The sequence below is a fragment of the Heterodontus francisci genome, chromosome 27 (assembly GCF_036365525.1).
Source record: "Heterodontus francisci isolate sHetFra1 chromosome 27, sHetFra1.hap1, whole genome shotgun sequence".
Classification (NCBI taxonomy): Eukaryota; Metazoa; Chordata; class Chondrichthyes; order Heterodontiformes; family Heterodontidae; genus Heterodontus; species Heterodontus francisci.
Window position 1 is genome coordinate 15,228,251 of NC_090397.1, and position 25,410 is coordinate 15,253,660.

Below are 25,410 nucleotides of genomic sequence, written 5' to 3' on the forward strand. Positions count from 1 at the left end.
AAAACACTCCGGATACATTTGGATCAGATCTTCCTTGCTTCTGATTGGAGGGCACTTTTCAATGGGTGTGCGACCATCAACCTCCATTGATGCGGCCTTCATCTCATGGTTTACTGAGATCAGCTGCAGCTCTTCGCAGCTGCTCAACCCCAGAATAGCTGGACCATCTGTTTCAGTGACATAGAACGTACAGTTACTGTTTTCTTCTTTGTGCTTCCCTCTGATTTGTGTTGTTACCAGCTGTCGAATCTCAGTTCCACTGTATGTCATTAGCATGACGTTACTCGGTTTCAGAGCATCTTTCATTGGCTAGCCATTCTCTTTCAAATTTTCAGGAAAGATCTGCTATAGTCTGAGCAGGATCATGTTACTCTGTACTCCACTATCAAGGTTCAGCTTCACATTTATCGTTGTGAGATTACCTCTCGCCTTCGAGAAGGCACGAGAAGACAGAAGTGGGCTTTCCCCTGCCTTTTTGACCTGGCGCCAGGAGCCCTGCCTCCAGCAGAAAGTCCAGCTAACAGACTGTAGTGCAGTAGTGGTCGATGTGGTATGATGGATGTACATGTATACATACACATGAACAATATAGATCCTAAATCATTTTGGTTTATAACAATATAACAGGGGTTTAATGCCTGTTGAAGGACCCCATTCAGAAATTAGTTGGCAATGAGTGGGACAGGCATTGGACCTACCCCCCTTCTCAGGATTCTTCAGGGGTCCCACAGCTGACAACCAAAATTAAGTTAAACATTGTTTCCTTTAAAGTGATGTTCCTCTGAAGTTTGGAGGAATGGGAATGCAACCGCTCCCCAGCCCTGGATCTTAACTAAGGGCTGATGCCAGTGAGGCAGGTGACCCAACACTGATGTCTCAGATCGGTCAAGCTGCCTTGCAGAAGGACGACCAGCACCTACAGCTGAGTATGCTGAGTCGCAAGGAACAAGTTCCTACAAACCTCAGGCCTCCCAGTCCAAGCGCAGCACCAAGTCCAGGCCCGAGAAATGGACCCTGACCACAATCTGCCCTGTCGAATTTCAATAAAGCAAAGATAGATTCTAAGCGTTTTACCAGTGTGAAAGAGTAATGAATGTGCAGTTCTAGATTATAAAAAGACATCTGCATCCTGTTTCTTCTCTCTTTGCAGGTGTAACCTTCCTCCTCTATCCAATGAGTACACCAAGGACGCTGGGTACAGGACACACTTGGTAACTGCAAACCCAAGCATCATTGAGAAAAGGTAAGGTCCAGTATTCTTGTGGTAGCTCAAAACAAAAAGCCAGAGTGGAGGCAGTGTCTAATTAGCCACCTTCCCCTCCCTGCACTATAATACACCAGGTTGTTCTGTCCTCTGGCTGACTTTCAATAAGATAACACTGATACCAATATTTACACTAAGGGTGACAAGGAAAAGCAGAGCAGCATTGGTGGTCTGTACCTTTAACTTTGATCTACATAGTGATCTGAAACAAGGGCAGCAGCAGTTGAAGTACCACGTCATTAATTATGAATCATCAAAACTGTTGCAACCAATTCAGAACATTAAGTGCTAGCCACCCTAACAGTTCAATGAGAGAAAGCAGTAAAATGCTGTCCGAGCTGTTCCTTTCAGCAAGATAGCATTTACCTCTTCATTTGTTGTTGAATGGTGACTGTTGGCATTGGGGTCACTTGATTTGATATTGTTTGTGTTCTGTTTATCTTTTGGTGTTCGCATTTTTTCCTTCCCATTTTAGGAACATAGGAACAGGAGGAGACCATTCAGCCCCTCAAGCCTGTTCCACCATTCAATTAGATCATGGCGTATCTACATCTTAACTCCATCTACCTGCCTGGTTCTGTAATCCTTAAATCCTTTTCCCAACAAAATCTGTCAATTTCTATTCTGAAATTTTTAATTGACACCTGGTCTCAGCAGCTTTTTGCGGGGGAGTTCCCAATTTCCACTACCCTTTGTGTGAGGAAATGCTCTCTAACATCACCCCTGAGCAGCATGGATTTAATTTTAAGGTTATGCCCCCTTGTTCTGGACTCACCCAACAAAGGAAATAGGTGGGGTTAAATTTCCCCTTTCCCCCGCCCCCCCCCCCCGTAGCTCAGTTGGTGCTAAACTGAGTAGGAGTAACTGATTTGGTTGCTAGTGTATACTGAGTAAATTGCTGTTGTCGTGGGTGACTGTGACGGCCATCAGTTGCCCCTGTTCCGTTGTCGGCTGGGAGTCTGCAGTGCTGATGAGAAGACGGGGAGGCTCAGCTGCGATGGTTCCCCAGCTTGCAGATTGCTCAGGACTGGACTTCCCACAGGTGCCAGCTGTGACTAAGTGATACCACTCTCAACTCTAAATCAGAAGGTTGTGGGTTCAGGTCTGGGCTTGAGCACGTGAGCCAGACCGACACTTCAATGCAGTACTGAGGGAGTGCTGCACTGTTGGAGGTGCTGTTTTATCGATTAGAAATTAAGCTGAGGCCCTGTCAGCTCTCTCAGGTGCATATAAAAAACCCATGCACTATTGCAAAGAACAGGAGAGTTCTGATGTCCTGATGAATATTTGTCCCTCAACCAACATCCCTAAAAACAGATTATCTGGTTATTGTATTGTGTTTGTGGGAGCTTGTGATCACAAATTGGCTGCTGGAATTCCTACATTACAACAGCGACAACACTTCAAAAGTACTTGATTGGTTTTAAAGTACTTTGGGATGGCCTGAAGCTGTGAAAAAAAAACTACATATCAACAAGTTCTTTCTTTGTTAAAACAGAAAATGCTGGAAATACTCAGCTGGCCTGACAGCATCTGTGGAGAAAGAAACAGAGTTAACGTTTCTGGCTGATGATCTTCCATCAGAACCATGATTTCTTGAGTTCTTATGAAAGGCCATTGACCTGAAACGTTAACTCTGTTTCTCTTTCCACAGACGCCTCCAGACCTGCTGAGTATTTCCAGCATTTTCTGCTTTTATTTCAGATTTCCAGCATCTGCAGTATTTTGCTTTTGTTTTCTTATCCTGCCCCAAGTCAGGTGGGATGGCAGTGGAAAAGGTGAGGGAGCAGGGTTGCTGACACCCACAGCTACCACCCCACCCTGACCTTAATTTCATACCCCCTAGCATTTAAACATGAGGATGAGAATTTTGAATTCGAGGTGTTGGAGGACCAGTCTTGTAAATGAGAAAAATATAAACCTATATAAACAATTGAGTTTGAATTCCAGGTCCAATCTGGTACAGGTGCTTTTCACAAATTAGCCAGATTTTGAACCATTATCACAGCACTAATAGAAGTGAACGTTATGAAAGGAGTGTTCAGCACCATGGCAGAAGCATAGAGTAAGCCGTAACCTACTCTTAACAGGTTTTCTGCAGTTTGGACATAAGAATTACATGAAATAATGAGACAACACTCAAAGCCCGAAATAAACACTACTGCCTTCACTACATTTGTTAGGAATACCAGGTACACCTGTTAGTCAAGTAATACAATACACAAATACGTTACAAGAAGTTATACGTATGATCACCTGTGAGCAGTCACCTCCAGTTGATCGGACTCTCTTCAGCAGCTGGCCAAGTTGCCTAGCTTCCAACTACAGTTTCAAATCACTCTTTACAACGATCTTTATATCTCCATTTCCAAGGTGGGCATGGATGTTCCATTGGCAGCTTATTACAATCCTATCCAAATCCACCTTAGGCTACAGTGTCCAATGATATGTTGAGCTCTTTGTCTAAACCATAGGGTTAAAGCCCACCTTGAAACAATCCACCTTTCTTAAACATTTTCAGTAAATTTCTATCAACTTGGATGCTGAAGATCTCTTTAGATCGTAATTATACACACACACACAAATACCAGCAGAACATCCTTCTTTTCTTCTTTTGCTGGTCACAAATTTCAAGACCACCAAGAATTAACCAATCAGAGTTCCTCAAATCACTGACTCATGGTGTCGTAGAGTCATTTATGGCACAGAAGGAGGCCATTCAGCCCATCGGGTCCATGCTGGCTCTCCGCGGAGCAATCCACTGAGTCCCACTCCCCCGCTTGATTCCCGTAGCCCTGTATATTTATCTCCCTCAAGTGGTCATCCTTTTGAAATCATTGATTGTCTAAGCTTCCACCACCCTTGTGGGCATCGAGTTCCAGGTCATTACCTAGTGTGTAAATAAGTTCTTTCTCATATTTCCCCACATCTCTTTCCCAAAACCTTCCATCTGTGTCCCTAGTCCTTGTATCATTAGTTAATCGGAACAGTTTTTCCTTGTCTAACTTATCTAAGCCTGTAATAATCTTATGCACTTCTATTAAATCTCCCCTCACTCTCCTTTGCTCTAAGGAGAACAAACCCAACTTTTCCAACCTAACCTGTAACTAAAATTCCTCATCCCTGGAACCATTCTGGTAAATCTCCTCTGCAATCTCTGAAAGACCCTCACATTCTTCCTGAAGTGTGCTGACCTGAACTGGATGTAATACTCCAGTTGGGGCCTGACCAGAGCTATATAAAAGTTCAGCATAACTTCCCTGCTTTTGTACACAATGCCTCTATTTATGAAGACCAAGATCCCATATGCTTTCCTAATCACTCTCTCAATATGTCCTGCCACCTTCGAAGATCGATGCACATACAACTCCAGGTCCCTCTGTTCTTGCACATTATTTAGAACTGTGTCATTTAGTATATATTGCCTCTCCCTGTTCCTTCTATCAAAATGCATCACCTCACACTTGTCAGTATTAAATTCCATCTGCCACTTGTCTACCCATTCTCCTAGCCTATCCATGTCCTGTTGTAGGCCGTTCATAACATCCTCACTGTTTGCCACACCTCCAAGTTTGTTGTCTGCACATTTTGAAATTCAACTCTGTATTCCAAGATCTAAGTCATTTATATATAGCAAAAAAAGCAGTGATCCCAGCATTGACCCTTGGGGAACAAACTGTCTACCGTCCTCCAGTCTGAAAAACAACCATTTACTATGACTCATTCTTTTCTGTCCTTAAGCCAATTTTTCCCCGATTGGACACTGACCCTCCTATTCCATGAGCCTGAAGTTTGTAAACCAGCCTTTTATGTGGTACCTTACCAAATGCTTTCTTAAAATCCATATAAACAGCATCCACCGCATTCCCTTCATCAACCTTCTCTGTTACCTCAAGAAAAATTTCAATTAGGTTAGTCAAACATGATCTCCTTTTACAAATCCATGCTGGCTATCCTTAATTAACTCGAACCTCTCCCAAGTGTCTGTTGATTTTTTCCCCTGATTATTGATTCTAAAACCTTACCCACCACTGATGTTAAACTAAATGGCCTGTAGTTACCAGGACTGTCCTTTCACCCTTTATTGAATAAGGGTGTCGTCTGGCACCTCACCTGTATCCAGGGAATATTGGAAGATTATGGCAAGCCCTTCCACTATCGCCACCCCTTCCGCTATCGCCACCCCCACTTCCTTTAGAAACCTGAGATGCAAGCCATCCAGACCAGGCAACTTATCTACCCTAAGCATAGCCAGCCTTTTTAGTACTGCCCCCTTCTCAATTTTTACCCTATCCATTGTCTGTACTCTCTCTGCTACTACTGATAGTCTGTCAGATTCCACTTCCTTACTGAACACTGATACAAAGTATTTGCGTCGGTAGAAGATTTTTTGGTTCCCTTTTAGTTTAGTGATACAGCACTGAAACAGGCCCTTCGGCAAACCGAGTCTGTGCTGACCATCAACCACCCATTTATACTAATCCTACACTAATCCCATATTCCTACCACATCCCTACCTGTCCCTATATTTCCCTACCTATACTAGGGGCAATTTATAATGGCCAATGTACCTACCAACCTGCAAGTCTTTTGGCTTGTGGGAGGAAACCGGAGCACCCGGAGAAAACCCACGCAGACACAGGGAGAACTTGCAAACTCCACACAGGCAGTACCCAGAATTGAACTCGGGTCGCTGGAGCTGTGAGGCTGCAGTGCTAACCACTGCGCCACTGTGCCGCACTGTGTGTTGATTGCCTTTCTAGTCTCATATTCTCTCTTTGCCTTATTTTCCTCTTCACCTCCCCTCTCAACTTGTTGTATTTGGCCTGGTTCTCACTTGAAGAATTCACCTGACATGCATCATACACCCTCTTTTTTTTGTTTCATCATAATCTCTATCTCCCTCGTCATCCAGGCAGCCCTGTTTTTGGTTCCCTTACCTTTTGCCCTCGTTGGAATGTACCTAACCTGTACCTGAAGCATTTCTTCCATAAAGATAACCTATTGCTCTGTTACAGCTTTTCCTCTCAGTGTCTGGTTCCATTTTACCCTGGCTCGATCCCTTCTTATTGTGTTAAAATTAGCCTCTTCCAATCGAGACGTTCTACCTTATTTTGTTCACTGCTTTTCTGCATTACTAGTCTAAACCTATATGATACGATGATCACTCTTACCCAAGTGCGCCCCCACAGACACTTGATCCACTTGGTTCACCTCATTTTCCAGCACCCATTCCAGCAGTGCCTCTTTTCTAGTTGGGGTGAGAACATACTGATCAAGGAAGTTCTCCTGAACACATGTCAGAAATTCCTCCCCCTCCTTACCCTTTACTCTAACATTATCCCAATTGATATTAGGGTAATTAAAGTCCCCCAATATCACCACTCTATAGTTCTTGCACATCTCTGTGATTTCCCTGCAGATTTGCTCCTCTATCTCCCTCTCACTATTTGGAGGCCTATAGACCCCTAGTAGCGTGATCATACCCTTTTTGATTCTCAGCTCTAACCAAATGGATTGTATCCTTGACCCTTCAAGGACATCCTCCCTTACCAACACTACAATGTCTTCCCTAATCAGCACTGCTACCCCACCTCCCTTTTCTCCTTCTCTATCTTTTCTGAACATTTTATATCATTGTATATTAAGTGCCAAGTCCCCACAATTTTTAAGCCACATTTCTGTGATTGCTGCTACATCATATTCCCATATTGCTATTTGTGCTTATAACTCACCAACCTTATTCACCACACTTTGTGCATTCACACACATGCATTGTAATCTTGTCTTTGCATTCCTTGTAGTCCTTCTCAGTCCGCTTCCATCCAGTACAGAACTACTCCCCTCTCTATACTGTCATATATCACATGATGGACCTTATTCCCCTTCTTTATTTCTATATGCTGGTGCCAAACCCCCTACCAATTTAGTTTAAACCCTACACAACCACACTAGTGAATCTCCCCGTGAGAACATTGGTCCCAGTCCTGTTGAGGTGCAATCCGTCTCTTCTGAATAAGTGTCTTCTGCCCCAGAACTGGTCCCAATGCCCCAAGAATCTGAAGCCCACCCTCCTGCACCATACTTCAAGCCACGCATTGATCCTCTCTATCTTCCTATTTCTACTCTCACTAGCACATGGCACTAGGAGTAATCCAGAGATTACTACCTTCGAAGTCCTACTCTTTAACTTGCTCCCTAGCTCCTGAAAATCTGACCATAGGACCTCGCTACCTGACCTTGCTATGTCATTGGTACCAATGTGTACCACAACTTCTGGCTCACTCCCTTCACCCTGCAGAATATCCTGCACCCTCGCCATGATGTCTTTCACCCTGGCACCAGAGTGGCAACACACCATGCATCACTCAGGATAATGGCCACAGAAATGCCTGTCTGTCCCCCTGACTATGGAATCACCTATAACAACTGCATTTCAGCCTTTGCTGCTCCCTCCTGTACACTCCTAATGGTGCCATGGCCTGGACTGCACTCCTTCAAGGCGTTGTCACTCCTAGCCGTCTCCAAAGCTGAGTACCAGTTTGAGAGAGGCACACTCCCTGAAGATCCCTGCACCTTCTGCCTCTTCCTACTCTTCCGAATGGTCACTCACCTACTATCCTGAACTCCAACTACAATGTGGGGTGACCAGCTCCTGGAACGTACAATCCAGGAAACTCTCCTGCTCCCTGATGCTCCGCAGTGATTCCTGGAAATCCCGAGCTCGAACTGAAGCAGCTGAAGACACTTCCGACACACCTGGTTGCCCAAGACACATGATTGGCTGGATTTTGTTCCCAGCCCAAGGTTGGGTTCCATGGCCGGGTTGGGGGGTGGTGGTGGTGGTGGGTGGGGAGCGGGTGGTGGGTGCAGGGGTGGGGGTGTGCAGAATTTCGGAGCAGCAGCGGCCACCGTGGAACCCGACACCGGGCTGGCTGGGCCCGATCTTCCAAGCAGCACCTCCCCTACTCTGTGAAACGATCCAAGTTAGTATATTTAAATTACACATTGGCATGAATTAAAATATAAAACGCAGCAATTTTTAAAAATTCATTCATGGGATGTGGGCATCGCTGGCTAGGCCAGCATTTATTGCCCATCCCTAATTGCCCTTGAGAAGGTGGTGGTGAGTTGCCTTCTTGAACCGCTGCAGTCCATGTGAGGTAGGTACACCCATAGTACGGTTAGGAAGGGAGTTCCAGGATTTTATCCCTGCGAAAGTGAAGGAACGGCGATATAGTTCCAAGTCAGGATGGTGTGTGACTTGGAGGGGAACTTGCAGGTAGTGGTGTTCCCATGCATTTGCTACCCTTGTCCTTCTAGTTGGTAAGGTTGCGGGTTTGGAAGGTGCTGTCTAAGGAGCCTTGGTGAGTTGCTGCAGTGCATCTTGTAGCTGGTACACACTGCTTCCACTGTGCGTCAGTGGTGGGGGGAGTGAATGTTTGAGGATGGGGTGCCAGTCAAGCGGGCTGCTGGATGGTGTCGAGCTTCTTGAGTGTTGTTGGAGCTGTACCCATCCAGGCAAGTGGAGAGTATTGCATCACACTCCTAACTTGTGCCCTGTAGATGGTGGACAGGCTTTGACGAGTCAGGAGATGAGTTACTCGTCGCAGGATTCCTAGCCTCTGACCTGCTCTTGTAGCCATGGTATTTATATGGCTACTCCAGTTCATTTTCTGGTCAATGGTAGCCCCTAGGATAGTGGGGGACTCAGTGATGGTAATGCCATTGAATGTCAAGGGGAGATGGTTAGATTCTATCTTGTTGGAGATGGTCATTGCCTGGCACTTGTTTGGCGCAAATGTTACTTGCCACTTATCAGCCCAAGCCTGGATATTGTCCAAGTCTTGCTGCATTTCTGCACAGACTGCTTCAGTATCTGAGGGGTCGCGAATGGTGCTGAACATTGTGCAATCATCAGCGAACATCCCCACATCTGACCTTATGATTGAAGGAAGGTCATTGATGAAGCAGCTGAAGATGGTTGGGCCTAGGACACTACCCTGAGGAACTCCTGCAGTGATGTCTTGGAGCTCAGATGATTGCCCTCCAACAGCCACAACCATCTTCCTTTGCGTTAGGTATGACTCCAGTCAGCGGAGAGTTTTCCCCCTGATTCCCATTGACTCCAGTTTTGTTAGGGCTCTTTGGTGCCATACTCAGTCAAATGCTGCTTTGATGTCAAGGACAGTCACTCTCACCTCACCTCTTGAGTTCAGCTCTTTTGTCCATGTTTGAACCAAGGCTGTGATGAGGTCAAGAGCTGAGTGGCCCTGGCGGAACCCAAACTGAGCATCACTTTGCTGAGCAAGTGCTGCTTGATGGCACTGTTGATGACACCTTTCATCACTTTACTGATGATTGAGAGTAGGCTGATGGGGCGGTAATTGGCTTGGTGGATTTGTCCTGCTTTTTGTGTACAGGACATACCTGGGCAATTTTCTACATTGCCGGATAGTGGCCAGTGTTGTAGCTGTACTGGAACAGCTTGGCTAGGGGTGCAGCAAGTTCTGGAGCACAGGTCTTCAGTACTATTGCCAGAATATTGTCAGGGCCCATAGCCTTTGCAGTATTCAGTGCCTTCAGTCGTTTCTTGATATCACGCGGGGTAAATCGAATTGGCTGAAGTCTGGCATCTGTCATGCTGGGGACTTCAGGAGGAGGCCGAGATGGATCATCCACTCGGCATTTCTGGCTGAAGATTGTTGCAAATGCTTCAGCCTTATCTTTTGCACTAATGTGCTGCGCTCCCCCATCATTGAGGGTGGGGATATTTGTGGAGCCACCTCCTCCATTTAGTTTTTTAATTGTCCACCACCATTCATGCCTGGATGTGGCAGGACTGCAGAGCTTAGATCTGATCTGTTGGTTATGGGATCGCTTAGCTCTGTCTATTGCATGCTGCTTACGCAGTTTGGCATGCAAGTAGTCCTCTCTTGTAGCTTCACGAGGTTGACACCTCATTTTTAGGTATACATCATACCTTTAGGTGTGATGGAATACTCTCCGCTTGCCTGGATGGGTACAGCTCCAACAACACTCAAGAAGCTCGATACCATCCAGCAGCCCGCTTGATTGGCACCCCATCCTCAAACTACTCCTAGCATGCCCTCCTGCACTCTTCATTGAACCAGGGTTGGTCTCCTGGCTTGAAGGTAATGGTAGAGTGGGGGATATGCCGGGCCATGAGGTTACAGATTGTGGTTGAGTACAGTTCTGCTGCTACTGATGGTCCACAGCGCTTCATGGATGCCTAGTTTTGCATTGCTGGTTCTGTTCGAAATCTATCCCATTTAGCACAATGGTAGTGCCACACAACACAATGGAGGGTATCCTCAATGTGAAGGCGGGACTTCATCTCCACAAGGACTGTGCGGTGGTCACTCTGACCAATAGGGATCCAGGGTGAGCTAGCAAATTGGATACAAAATTGGCTTGGTGATAGGAGGCAGAGGGTGGTAGTGGACGGTTGTTTTTCAGATTGGAGACCGGTGACCAGTGGTGTGCCTCAGGGATCGGTGCTGGGCCCTCTGTTGTTTGTCATATATATTAATGACTTGGATGTGAATGTAGGGGGCATGATTAGTAAGTTTGCAGATGACACCAAAATTGGTGGTATAGTGACAGTGAGGAAGGTTGTCTTAAGGTTACAACAAGATATAGATCAACTGGGAAAGTGGGCAAGGGATTGGCAAATGGAATTTAACGCAAATAATTGCAAAGTGATGCATTTTGGGAAGTTAAACCAGGGCAGGACATATACAGTGAATGGCAGGGCCCTGAGGAGTGTTGTTGAGCAGAAAGACCTTGGGGTGCAAGTGTATAGTTCTGAAAGTGGCAACACAGGTAGACAGGGTGGTGAAGAAGGCGTATGGCATGCTCGCCTTCATCGGCCAAGGCATTGAGTACAAGAGTTGGGACGTCATGTTACAGTTGTACAAGACATTGGTTAGGCCGCATTTGGAGTACTGTGTGCAGTTCTGGTCGCCACACTACAGGAAAGATGTGATTAAGCTAGAGAGGGTGCAGAAAAGATTCACAAGGATGTTGCCTGGTTTGGAGGGCTTGAGTTATAAAGAGAGATTGGATAGGCTGGGTCTGTTTCTCTGGAGCGAAGGAGGCTGAGGGGGGACATGATTAAGGTATATAAAATTATGAGAGGCATAGACAGGATAGATAGCTAGAGTCTGTTTCCCATGGTAGGGGTGACTAAAACTAGAGGGCATAGATTTAAGGTGAGAGGGAGGAGGTTTAAAGGGGATCAAAGGGGTAAATTTTTCACACAAAGAATATTGGGTATCTGGAATGAGCTGCCTGAGGAGGTGGTGGAGGCAGGAACAGTAGCAACATTTAAGAGGCAACTGGACAGGTACTTGAATGAGCAAGGCATAGAGGGATATGGAATTAATGCAGGCAGGTGGGATTAGTATAGATAGGCATGATGGTGGTCATGGACACGGTGGGCCGAAGGGCCTGTTTCTATGCTGTATGACTATGAGTCTAATACTGTCATAGACAGATGCATCTGCGGCAGGCAGGTTGATGAGGACAAGGTCAAGTATGTTTTTCCCTCGCCACCTGCCTCAGACCCAGTCTAGCAGCTATATCCTTTAGGACTCGGCCAGTTGTGGTGCTACCGAGCCGCTCTTGGTGATGGACATTGAAGTCCCCCACCTAGAGTACATTCTGTGACTTTGCCACCCTCAGTGCTTCCTCCAAGTGGTGTTCAACATGGAGGAGTACTGATTCATCAGCTGAGAGAAGGCAGGAGGTGGTAATCAGCAGGAGGTTTCCTTGCCCATGTTTGACCTGATGCCATAAGACTTCATGGGGTCCGGAGTTTCTGTTGAGGACTCCCAGGGCAACTCCGTCCCTTCTGTGAACCACTGTCCCGCCACCTCTGCTAGGTCTGTCCTGCCAGTGGGACAGGACATACCCAGGGATGGTGATGGCAGTGTCTGGGACGTTGTAAGGTATGATTCCGTGAGTATGACTATGTCAGACTAGTCTGTGGGACAGCTCTCCCAACTTTGGCCCAAGCCCCCAGATGTTAGTAAGGAGGACTTTGCAGGGTCGACAGGACTGGGTTTGCCGTTGTCATTTTCGGTGCCTAGGTCGATGCCGAGTGGTCCGTCCAGTTTCACTCCTTATTATTGACTTTGTAGCGGTTAGATACAACTGAGTGGCTTGCGAGACCATTTCAGAGGGCATGTAAGAGTCAGCCACATTGCTGTGAGTCTGTCGTCACATGTAGGCCAGACCAGGTAAGAACAGCAGATTTCCTTCCCTAAAGGACATTAGTGAACCAGATGGGTTTTTACAACAATCGACAATGGTTTCATGGCCATCATTAGACTAGCTTTTAATTCCAGATTTATTAATTAAATTCAAATTCCACCTTCTGCTCTGGTGGGATTCAAACCCATGTCCCCAGAGCAATACCCTGGGTCTCTGGGTTTCTAGTTCAGTGACAATACCACTATGCCACCGCCTACCCTAATCTTCCATTCCTGATCCTCAGCGTGATAAGTGACACTCACATGCCTTCACTTTCCCGTCCAGGGAAAGCTGGCACCACTGAGGTGAGAAAGGGGTGAACTCTGCCCTCTGATGGGTAGCGGGGTGGGGGAAGGGGTGAACTCTGCCCTCTGATGGGTAGAGAGGTGGGGACGGGGTGAACGCTGCAATCTGATGGGTAGGGGGGTTGGGGAAGGGGTGAACTCTGCCCTCTTTTGGGTAATGGGGCGGCGAAGGGGTGAACTCTGCCCTCTGATGGGTAGTGGGGCGGGGAAGGAGTGAACTCTGCCCTCTGATGGGTAGCAGGGTGGAGATAGGGGTGAACTCTGCCCTCTGATGGGTAGCGGGGCGGGGAAGGAGTGAACTCTGCCCTCTGATGGGTAGCAGGGTGGAGATAGGGGTGAACTCTGCCCTCTGATGGGTAGCGGGGCGGGCAAGGGGTGAACTCTGCCCTCTGATGGGTAGGGGGGCAGGGAAGGGGTGAACTCTGCCCTCTGATGGATAGCAGGGTGGAGGTAGGGGTGAACTCTGCCCTCTGATGGGTAGCGGGGTGGAGGTAGGGGTGAACTCTGCCCTCTGATGGGTAGCGGGGCGGGGAAGGGGTGAACTCTGCCCTCTGATGGGTAGCGGGGCGGGGAAGGGGTGAACTCTGCCCTCTGATGGGTAGCAGGGTGGAGGTAGGGGTGAACTCTGCCCTCTGATGGGTTGCAGGGTGGAGGTAGGGGTGAACTCTGCCCTCTGATGGGTTGCAGGGTGGAGGTAGGGGTGAACTCTGCCGTCTGATGGGTAGCAGGGTGGAGGTAGGGGTGAATTCTGCCCTCTGATGGGTAGCAGGGTGGAGGTAGGGGTGAACTCTGCCCTCTGATGGGTAGCGGGGTGGAGGTAGGGGTGAACTCTGCCCTCTGATGGGTAGCGGGGCGGGGAAGGGGTGAACTCTGCCCTCTGATGGGTAGCGGGGCGGGGAAGGGGTGAACTCTGCCCTCTGATGGGTAGCAGGGTGGAGGTAGGGGTGAACTCTATGTTATAGTGTGCTGTTTGCAGGGCTGGAAACCTTTTAAAAATGGCGCCAGCACCTGCTCCTTCAAATGTGATGCCATGTACAGCGTCGCTGAGGCCTCCCCTGCCATGTGATTGCGGGGGTGGGGGGGGGGGGTTGTGGCTACCATGAATATGTAAAATGGCCGCTCGCTACACAATTGCATTGGCGTGGCGGCACTTGTCCTGAGGGGGAGGTCTGCCATGTTCCGCAGCCGCTACCGCTCTCGAAAGTGGGAATACAAAATCCAGCCCAAATTGTCCGTCGCGTCTGCCTATCCATGATCTAAAAAGAAACCCTCGATTCCCTTTTTACACAATCTATTTAGTACCCTGTTTAAACCTTCAATTTTAATTCATACCTCTAGACCTGCTCTTGTCCTTTTACTCTTATTACAACACGTACTGTTACACTAATCCTGATTGAATATTTTTAATTTCCCAGCTCCGAATCTGAACCAACCCCTAGTTTAGAGAGAGAAAACAATCACTTACATTCTTCCCTGTGATTTACTTTAGAATGCGGTCGGTCAGCATCTCCCCCTCAGCCTGCTCCTTTATCCTGCCGTCGCTCTCCCTGTGCTCCATGCAAGTTGTTGCTGGGCGAATTAAAACAGAGTTAATCTGGTGGTGGAAAGCACAGAAAAACTCTGACGCCATCTATCAATGGCAGCTTGTGTCAGCTTCTTGCAGCCTTCCAAACAATCTGTGTGCCCACTGACGTCAGCTGTATTAGCATTCTTTCAAACATGTTCAGCATGTTTATCTACTTTACCCTTTCTGTTTCTCATGGTTGGCTTTCATAACTTTCTGAAACAGACATCCTGTCTTCAGTTTGTAAACTGACTTTCAGAAATTCCTCGTTCATATTCACCTGTTATCATCTATGATCCAGTTTCATTTCTTATCAGTCTTACTGAAACACAGGCCAGAATTTTATGGGGCAGTTTGGAACAGGTTCAAAGACTGGGTGAAGGGGCATAAAATTGGAACATAGAACATCAGAGCAGAAATCTTCATGTTGTGTCTGCGACCAACATGGAGGGTGGAATTTGCACATCAACGCGTTGGGAAGGCAATTAACAATTGACTGCAATTTTGCAGCACATTTCAAATTTTGAACAGGAACCACGGGGCTTCAAAGCCTCGCCTGCTTAAAGGAGATCCCAAGCAAGTGGGAGGTCATTGCCAGCTCTGCCCGGCAGCCATCGAGAGAGCCAGCGTGCCGTGCCTGGGTGAGTGGTGCAGTGTGGGCCAAAGGCAGGAGGAGTGAAAAGGTCCCAGTACTGTGGCGGTGTGCTGCTGCCAGGGTGCCAATGCAGCAGTGGTTCTTGCTCAGAAGAAATGAGTGAGGGAAAGTGGGGTGGGGGACGTAGTTTGGATAGAAGCCCTTGCACAAGGAGAGAAGACAAATGTCATAGGCCTCATTCACCCAGGCTTTGGAGCACCTGTTGAGGAGGAGGAGCAGCTGAGAGGAAGGGAGGTCCACACACTGGCAGCGGGACATCAACAACCACAGGGCCAGCAGGAGGGCCTGCCTCAGGATGGGGATGCTGGAGAAGGGCGCAGAGGGGCACATGAATTATATTCTGCATGCAGAAGAAGCTACCCTTGTGAGAGAGTCTGCCGTCCGAGGCTCAACTGCCTGCAGACGTCTGAGCGGCATTGTCAGCGAAGACTGCACATCTCCAGGGAGGCTGTCACTGATCTGTGTGCCATACTGCAGGATGAGCTGAGACCCTTGGCAGTTGGTGGACACCCAATGCCAGTGGCACTGAAGATCACTCTGGCACTGAACATATACGCCTCCAGTTCTTCCCAGGGATCCCCTGGAGATATGTGCGGGATCTCGCAGTCTGCAGTGGATCAGTGCATCAAGGAGGTGAGCAATGAATGCCCTGTTTAAGAAGGCCAGCGACCATGTATATTACTGCACTGATCCGGACAGTCAAGAGGAGAGGTCCATTGGCTTCGGGGCCATCGCTGGTTTCTCCTGGTGTAGGGTGTGGACATTAAGGCTTACATGGACCAGCCAACGGCCTTCATCAACCCAAAGTGTTTCTATCGCTTAATGTACAACTGGTCTACGACCACCAGAGATGGATCCTTCAGGTATGTGCACAGTTTCGGGGAAGCAGCCATGACACATACTTAGGCAGTCCCAGGTGCCAGAGCTTTTCCGGCCTCCGTGCACCTTCAGGGCTGGATACCTGGAGACAAGGGTTACCCACTGAAGACATGGTTACTGACGCCTGTGAGGAACCCACATATAGATGCAGAGGAGAGGTTCAACACCTGCACTGGGGCAACCCAAGCGACCATTCAGCAGTTCATAAGTCTCCTGAAGATGCGATTCAGATCCCTAGATCAATCCGATGGAGCCCTTCAGTATGCCCCATCATGGTGGTCTGCTGTGCTCTGCACAACCTGGCACTGTAGAGGGAGAAGGCATTGAACAATGAGGATCCTGTAGATCGTGATGCCTCCTCTGGCAATGAGGATGTGGAGGAGGCTGCTGACTAGACGATGCAAGATGAGGGACCCCAGGGACCACAGGCAAGGTGCAATGAGATACACACAAGGGAAACACGGGACACGCGAAAACACAGACATTTCATATGACCCTTAACACCCTTTGGAGCCATTCCAATAAAGTCTTACTGCTATGCAGCCCTGCTGTTGCCTCCTTCATTTTGCACTCCAGCACCCAAGTGCACATTGCACAGTGGCAAGGCTGAAGCATTGATCACACGCAGCTTAGTCCATCCCTTCCAGCCCACCGAGGGAGCCAGGCTGTAAATGAAGTCCCAATGGGCAGCAAGAATTGGAAGGAGATGCAACAGCAATACATTAACCCTTTATTACACGGCACGACAAACATGTGGCTTAACATTGGCATACTGTTTTCAGCGGTGAACCCCAAGTGCAGCTAGGTGCTCTTCTTAAATCTCATGTGTGTTCCTACGTGTTGCTTCCTCTGTATTGTCAGCTGAGGTGAGGGACACTGCTGATCTGGCTGCCCCTTGGCATGGGATGACATTGGCAGTAGTCCTCAGGCTGCCTGAGGCCTCAAGGACCCTGGCATGCTGAGGGTCTCTTGCATGGAAGCAGGACTCTCTTCTGTCATCGTGGCTACTCAGGGCACTGGTGTCACTGGCAGAGGGACTGAGGAGCCACTGCCCACACCATGAGTGCCCTGAGAGGTGCCCTCAGATGCAACAGGCAGCCACTGCCACTCCCTTACAAGGCACACCTGTACCTCCTTGCTGACCTGTAAGGGATGAGGACCTGGTGGAGGCCCCAGGCACCTTATCCCCCTTTCGCCTGGCCACTTCTGCATAGAGCTCATGGTGCGGTGATGCCATGCGGGTCTGCGTGCATCTCCAGCATTCACTGAGTGGTCTGCTGGATCAGGCTCTCCGTGAGGGCGCCAGTCTCTCCATGGAGGAGGCCATGCGTGCACACGCCAGAGACATGGCAGCACTCATGGCCTGGATGGACTTCTCAGTTGTCCGCGCATGGATGCACATAACCTCTGGCAGCTCTTCCAGATGTTCCCTTACCTCTCGCTCTAGCTGCAGCAGTTGCCGTGTTGCTGATGACTAGAGAGGCTCACCATCATCCTGGGGTTCAGGATGGGCCTGGACTCCCACAGTCCTCCGACTGTCAGTGGCCTCAGCTGTCACAGCCTCCTTCAGCTGCTCAGGCGTGTCCTTGCTTTGCTCACCAGGTTGTGTTCCCCTATCTAAAAGTGAATGGATACTCACTGATGTGAGAGTATCTGTGCTGGTGGAGGGTGCGGCGGAATGATGTGACAGTGGAATCTCTGAGGCTTCTGCCTCCTCCTCAGAAGCGTTCAGGTGGATCCTGGTCTCTCCAGCTGAATGCTCCTTGGCATGACCCTCACCTGCATGAGAGAACAGATACCGTAGCATCATTTCAGCTTTCTCTGCTGTGGAGCTCCATGTATCCAGTGGTGGACACATGGGCACTATGTCTCCTGTGTGCCAGATGCCCCCTTGTGCCCCTTCACTCATTCACTCACCATCTTGGATGGGCACTCCTGCTTTGCCACCAGCGAAACAGCAACTGCCCTGCCAGTTCCAAGGCCTCCTCCTCCTCCATGAGGGTCAGGATTTGTAGATACAGCACCCCCGTCACCAGGCTTGGCCCTTTTTATGTTATGTGCTGTCTTCCCCTGTGAGCACAAAAATTAACACTGTTAATTTACCCACAGAGACAAACACAGTGCCAATGCTAGTGGCAGCCCACAGTCCATGATGGGGGCACACGAATACCTCCTTCAAGAGGCTGCTCTTGAGGGGGCTTGTGGGGGTCAGAAATGACAGACGGGCACCTCTCACCGAGATGCTGTCATGCCTCAGGCAGCATATGATGTTGCCTAACCCTTTCACCACTGGCTAGTTGGTCACTTCCTCTTCACCAAGTGCACCCTCTCACATTGCAACATGTAAGCCCCAAAGGGAAAAGAGGTTCAGAGTGCTCACCTTGGCAGAACGAATAAGGTCATTGATGCGCTTACGGCACGGGATCCAGGTTCTTGGGGTGACCCCCACCTCTGCTGACCTCCTCTGTGATCTCCGACCATGCTTGCTTGGTCAGTCAGGCTAATCTCCTCCCGTCCATGGAGAAGAAGGACCTCCCGCCTTGCTCTCGGAGCCTGGAGGAGAACCTGCAGGGAGTCATCGCTGAACCATGGGGCCACCTAGGGTCTTCTATCTGCCGTTGTGGCTGCAGCTTTCCATTCAGTTCTCTGATCACCTGAAAGGAAGGCTGTAGCTCCTGGAAGGCAGTCAGCGGTGAAAGCAGAGCCAGCAGCCCTTTAAATATGGCGTCAACACCTGCCACAGTGTCAGCTGACACTGCCTCCGCAGCCTCACTTACCGCCTGTCACTGTGAGTGGTGGCCCCTGTGTTAATTGGTCAGCTGCCATAAGGTCCGTGCAATCGGCCGCTCAACACCCGACCAGAATCCCGATCCACTTCCGGTCCTGACGTCGGGACCTGCAGCCTAACCGCAAAATTCAGCCCATATGGTTTCACGAAGGTTCTAGCTTTGCATTCCAGCAAGCATGTTAATTAAGCAAGGTTGACTGCAAAGAATGGTTGTTTGTAGAGCTGTAGGTCTCACAGCTGAACATCCTGGACTTTCCCAAGGTCTTTGAAAGAGCAGTTTTACAGCATTCCACAGTTTTATGTCACTTCAAGAAACCTTTCTTCCTCCACAAAGCATGCTGGTAATATTTGGCCAATTTCTGTACAGCTGGCTATAGAAAACAGCATTTCATATTTCTGTTAAATTATTGCTACCCCTGGGCTGGATAGCCTCGCAAGTCTCAATTACAGGTCTCACTTAAAGTATTGTTAAGTTAGTCCAGACTGTTGCCATTTCTTACAACAGTGACAGCTGTCAGCTCTCTGTCAGCTTTGTGACGCAGCGAGGGAAGATTGGCAGGACTGGCAAGAGAAGCAGCCCTTGTAGGACATCCCCCATATCAGAGTTAGCTATCTGGAGATGACAGGGGAGCTGTTCTTGATGAGTCTGAAGTTCAGCAGGAAGGTTTTTGAGTCAGGTATCCATGAATACCTGAAAGGCCAGTCACACCCTGTGCTATATACTAACAGTGACTGCGAAGCTCATCATTCCCCCCCAGCCTTCATGTTATAGACTTCTTCCAGGCATCCACAAAGGACATCATTATTGCATTATTGATAACTTACCACTGAGATACTATGGATACATTGATGTATGATAAAGAAAAGGAAGACTTGCATTTATATAACACCTTTCATGAATATGGGATGTCCCAGAGCATTTTATAGGTAATTAAGTACTTTATGTGTAGTCACTGTTGTAATGCAGGAAATACAGCAGTCAATTTACATACAGCGAGATCCCCAAACAGAAATGAGATAATACCTGTTTTTGGTAATGTCAGTTGAGGAGAATTGTTAACCAGGGACACAGGGGATAATTCGCCTGCTTGTTTACAGAATAGTGCCATGGGATCTTTTATGTCCACCTGAGAGGGCAGACAGGGCCTCAGTTTAGCAACAAAAACAAGAAATGCTGGAATCACTCTGCAGGTCTGGCAGCATCTGTGGAAAGAGAAGCAGAGTTAACGTTTCGGGTCAGTGACCCTTCTTCGGAACTCATCTCAGTTCAGTTTAGCATCTCACCTGTAAAACAGCATCTCCAACAGTGCAACATGCGTTCAGTACTGCAGTGAAGCATCAGCCTGGATTTTGTGCTGAAGTTGCTGGAGTGGGACTTGAACCCACAACCTCCTGAGGCAAGAGAGAGGACGACTGCTGACTCATGGCTGTTCTTTAGCTGCACTGGATGGAATGAAGTTCCCACCTCTGTTAGTTTGCTTACATGCCATTCACAGCGCTGTGGACAGTTTAAAAATCCGTGATTTAAAAAAAAATATGTTTTGTACTTCAAGGCTATTTTACATTTAACTCATTGTCACCAGTTACGGTAGTTTTCCCACTTTGCCCTTGTCCACTGAGATCTCTTAGCGTACTGCCTTTGGTTTTTTCAATTGTGTTAATTGTGTAACAGTGTGCACCAGAATTTCTGACACATGCTGCTGCTAGGCACTGCCAGTAATTACCCCTCAACTCCAGACATGGCTACTGTCGGTAGTGGCCAAACAGCTGAACTCTTTGAATGAGCTTCAGGGCAGCTGTCCTCATGCCTGCTTCTTTAGCTCGGTGTGAATCTTTGCAGAGTAAACACTCTTGTGAAGCATCATATAAAATGTTCACATAGAGTGCTACAGCTCAGAAGGAGCCCATTCGGCCCGTTAAACCTGTGCCGGCTCTTTGTAACAGCTGTCCAATTAGTTCCACTCCCCTGCTCTTACCTTGTAGCCTGTGTTTTTTTTTTCCTTTTCGAGTATTTGAAAATTACTATTGAATCTGCTTCCATCTCACCTTCAGGCAATGCATTCCGGGTCACAGCAACCCACTGTGTAAATTATTTTCCTCATGTCGCTTCTGGTGCTTTTGCCAATTACTTTATAGCTGTGTCTTCTGGTTACTAACCCTTCCGCCATGGAAGTGGTTTCTTCTTATTTACTCTATCAAAACCAATCATTATTTTGAACACGTCTGTCAAACCTCTTTTTGTCCTTCTCTGCTCTAAGGAGAACAAATCCAGCTTCCCCAGTCTCTTCCCGAAAATCACTTATCCTTAGAACCATTCCAGTAAATCCTTTCTGTATCCTCTCCAAGGCCTTGACATCCTTCTTAAAATATGGTGCCCAGAATTGAACACAATTCTCCAGCTGAAGTCTAACCAGCATTTTCTAAAGCTTTAGCATAATTTCCTTGCTTTTGTAGTCTATGCCTCTATTTATAAAGCCAAGATCTCATATGTTTTTAACAGCTTTCTAAATTTGTCTGCCACCAATTCAAAAATTAGTGTGCGCACACTCCAAGATCTTTGTTCCTGCACCCACTTTGAAATTGTACCATTTAGTTTATATTGCCTCTCCTCATTCCTCCGACCAAAATGCAACACTTCACACTTCTCTGCATTAAATTTCATCTGCTATGTTAGGATGCAATATAGATAGGGGTTCGGTAGTTTGTGTTACTGGACTCGTAATCCAAAGAATATGAATTCAGATCACAGCCATCACAGTTTGAGAATTTGAATGTAGTTTTAAAAAAAATGGAAATAAGAAGTTGGTCTCAGCAAAAGCGACCATGAAGCTGTCAGATTGTCATAATAATCCAACTGATTCAATGTCCTTTAATGTCCACAGGGAAGGAAGCCTGCCACTCTTAACCCTATATGTAACTCCAGTCCCACATCAGCGTGGGTGACTTTGAAGTGGCCTATCAAGGAATGGGCAATAAACGTTGGCCTTGCCATCAATGCCCATATCCTGAGAATGAATAAAGAAACAAATATGTGCGAGCATGTGAGCTCCTCCAGCCCGCACATGGCAATTACTACAATGACAAAGCTCACCAGCACACGGCAGGATGATATTAAAAGCATGAACACCACTCCTGTGCTAACCCTCACAATCTGTAATCTCCATCAGTTCACACAGACAGCCATTCACAGTGCTGCACCTCACGTTTTTGTGTTTTGTGTTCGTTCCAGTAGCTCGGGAATTGCAAAGCTCACCCGATGCTAATTAACATTTTGGTCAGACAATGAAAGTCTGCAGAGGGATACTCAATGTCACTGACTATCTGGACTGTTTGTCATGAAAATACAGAAGTGCCATTGAAGAGTTAGTCTCTAAATTCCAGAAACATTTTTTTTGTCATTATTGAATTTGAAGGTTTTAGGAGAATGAACTGAAGCCATTAATAATGCTTGACCGACCAGCAATTGCTCATGTCTCTTGCTAGTGACAGAATCACCACTGCAGCTATTTAAACCAACGCTCATTGATTCGATTCAAGGAAAATTCTGTTTGAAGAAAAACAATGGATGGGGGTGGGACCGGGCTTTCCTGATTTTTCTTTCCTCCATCATCAGTCATGAACCTTTTGTCACTCCCCAACGACCTTAGGCAGCCTGACTTTGTTCCTTAGACAAGAAGCCTCGCAGCAGCGGATCTGATAGGCTGATTTTCTGGCCTTCCTGCTAAACCTGCCTCTAAGGACTTCCAGGCAGAGCCCCGAGACAGAATTGCTGCAAACTAGGTCCATCATGGCTTACAGCAAAATCCTACCTTTCTAAATTTCGATTTAATAAAACTTCCCTTGAGTAAAGAGGCTTTTAGTTGATATTTAATTTAATCTGCTTATTCCAGACTACAAATGTACATTAATTCACTGAAGTACCACTGGTATGAAACAACGTGTACTCGTATAGCGCATTAGTAAATCCTCAGGGAGTCCTAAAGCACATTACAACCAATTCATTCATCTCTGAAGTGCAGACACTGATACTATGTATGCACATTTATTTAAGCACATCAGCGTTGCTAGATTCAAATATATCTATTTTTTGGGAGGTGGTGTTATACAGAGAACAGGTGAAGGATGATATTACTGGGGATCAGAGCATTTTCCCTTCCTCTGAGCAGCTGCATGTTACACCTTGACATAAATTAAATATGAGGTGAATATTACAAGCTACTGCTTCACCACGGAACCTCATGCAACGGGAGAGTAACTGAGACAGCCGAGCGTGGAAATCAAAAAGTCCGAATCGTAACTTTCCCAATTTTCCAATCATTGAGAGGAGTAACAGGAAATGGGGAGGGATGTCAGTTGGGTACATTGATATTCAAAGTTGTTTGTCCAGTTGGTCTTGTGGTTGAGTGAACGTTTGTTCCTTGAGCACTAACTTGTAAAGTTAGCCTCAACCCCAGTCTTAGAAGAGGAATCCTTACGAAAGCAATGGGAAGAGACCATTTTCCATATGAACCAATCTTGGGCTGTGATGATTTACGGATACATCTTCCAGCATGGGGACGCACATGCCGGAAACCCAAATTGGGAAAATTGGGTATACCTGTTGGATGGAAAATAATGAGCTCAGGGTGTGTAATTTCTTGATGTGTGTCCGGCCAGCATGGTTTTGTACTAGGGTGGCAAAGTGGAACATTTTTAACCTCTAGTGCCAAGTAGTCCTAAATGATAGATAATTTTATAGTGTCGATTCACACCCAGTAAGACTGCAACTCATTTCATGTGGGACTTAAGAACGTAGGAAATAGGAGTAGGTGTAGACCGGAGTTGTCCAACATACAGTCTGCGGGCCAGGATCTGGCCAACCAAAGGTTTCCATCCGGCCCACGGATGTATTTCAGAGATGAGAAATTTTCCATTGTCGTCTTCTTTCAGACCGGCTTTTCAAAAAATTGCAAGTCAGTTTCACAGCTGACAGGTGTTGCACGAGGGCGGGAACAGTGGATTCCCAACTTCGGACAGATTTGGGGTTTTCTGGTAGGTTTTGACTTTTTTTTAAAAGCCTGCCGGAAAACCCCGAATCTGTCTGAAGTTGGGAAACCACTGTTCCCGCTCTGTCAGCTGTGAAACTGACTTTCAATTTTTTAAAAAACTGACCAACCACAAAGCTGCTGTACTGAGTGCTCCCATTCATGCCCTTTCAGAAGTTTATATGTTTCAATGAGATCACCTCTCACTGTCCTCCAGAGGGTATAAGCCTGGTCTACTTAATTTCACCTCATAAGACAACACGCTCATTCCAGAAATCAATCCAATGAATCTTCGGTGCACCCCTCTAAGGCAAGTATATCCTTCCTTAGATACAGAGATCAAAGCTGTACACAGTACTCCAGGTATGGTCTCATCAAAGCCCTGTATAAATTGCAGCAAGATTTCCTTACTCTTGTACTCAATTCCCTTGCAATAAAAGCCAGTATACCATTTGCCTTCCTTATTGCTTGCTGTACCTGCGTGTTAAATTTCTGTGGTTTGTGTACAAGAACACCTAAATCCATCTGAGTATTAATATTAAATAGTTTCTCACCATTTAAAAAATATTCTGTTTTCTAGTCTTCCTACCAGTGTGTATAACCTCACATCTCTCTACATTATATTCCATCTGTCACCTTCTTGCCCACTCGTTTAACCTATCCCTAATCCTTTTTGCAGACAGACTGTGTCGTCCTCACAGCTTACTTTCGCACCTAGCTTTGTATCATTAGCAAACTTGGATACATTACATGTGTCCTTTCATCTAAGCAATTAATATAGATTGTAAATAGCTGAGGCCCCAGCATGCCAACCTGACAACGACCCATTTATTCCTACTCTCTGTTTTCTGTCCATTAACCTCCTTCCGTGTAGCATCTTATCGAACGCCTTTTGAAAATCCTAATACATTGCATCCACTGGTTCTCTTTTATCTAACGTGCTAGTTACATCCTCAAAAAATTCTAGTAGATTTGTCAAACATGATTTCCCTTTCACAAAAACATGTTGGCTCTGCCAAATTGTACTATGATTTTCTAAGTGCCCTGTTGCCATTTCCTTAGTAACAGATTCAGCATTTTCCCGATGACTGATGTCAGGCTAACTAGCCTGCAGTTCCCTCTTTTTCTCTCTTCCTCCTTTCTTGAATAGCGGGGTTACATTTGCTAACTTCCAATTTACTGGGACCATTCCAGAATCTAGGAAATTTTGGAACACCACAACCAGTGCATCCACCATCTCTGCAAGTACCTCTTTTAAAACCCTAGGATGTAGGCCATCAGGTCGAGGGAATTTGTTGACTTTTCGTCCCATTAATTTCTCCAGTACTTTTTCTTTATGAATATTAATTACTTTTAAGATTCCTCATTCTCATTTGACCCTTTGTTCCCCACTATTTCCAAATGTTTTTTGTGTCTTCTACTGTGAAGACAGGCACAAAATATTTAATTAATGTCTCTGCCATTTTCTCAGTCCCCGTGATAATTTCTTCTGTCTCAGCTTCTAAGGGACCCACATTTACTGTTACTACTCTCTTCCTTTTTACATTCTTGTAGAAACTCTTACAATCTGTTTTAATGTTTCTTGCTAGTTTATTCTCATTCTAATTTCTCCTTGTGTCAATTTTTTAGTCATTGTTTGCTACTTTCTAAAACT

At 46.9% G+C, this 25,410-nt stretch overlaps 1 protein-coding gene across 1 annotated transcript in view; it reads left to right on the forward strand.

The window, feature by feature from the left end:
* Positions 1–25,410, forward strand: part of st8sia1 (ST8 alpha-N-acetyl-neuraminide alpha-2,8-sialyltransferase 1) — an 80,887-nt gene that overhangs the window by 47,776 nt on the left and 7,701 nt on the right. Inside the window, exon 4 of the mRNA XM_068058910.1 lies at positions 1,151–1,243. Within this exon, the coding sequence (XP_067915011.1) occupies positions 1,151–1,243 (93 nt within the window). The remainder of the gene's footprint in view (positions 1–1,150; positions 1,244–25,410) is intronic.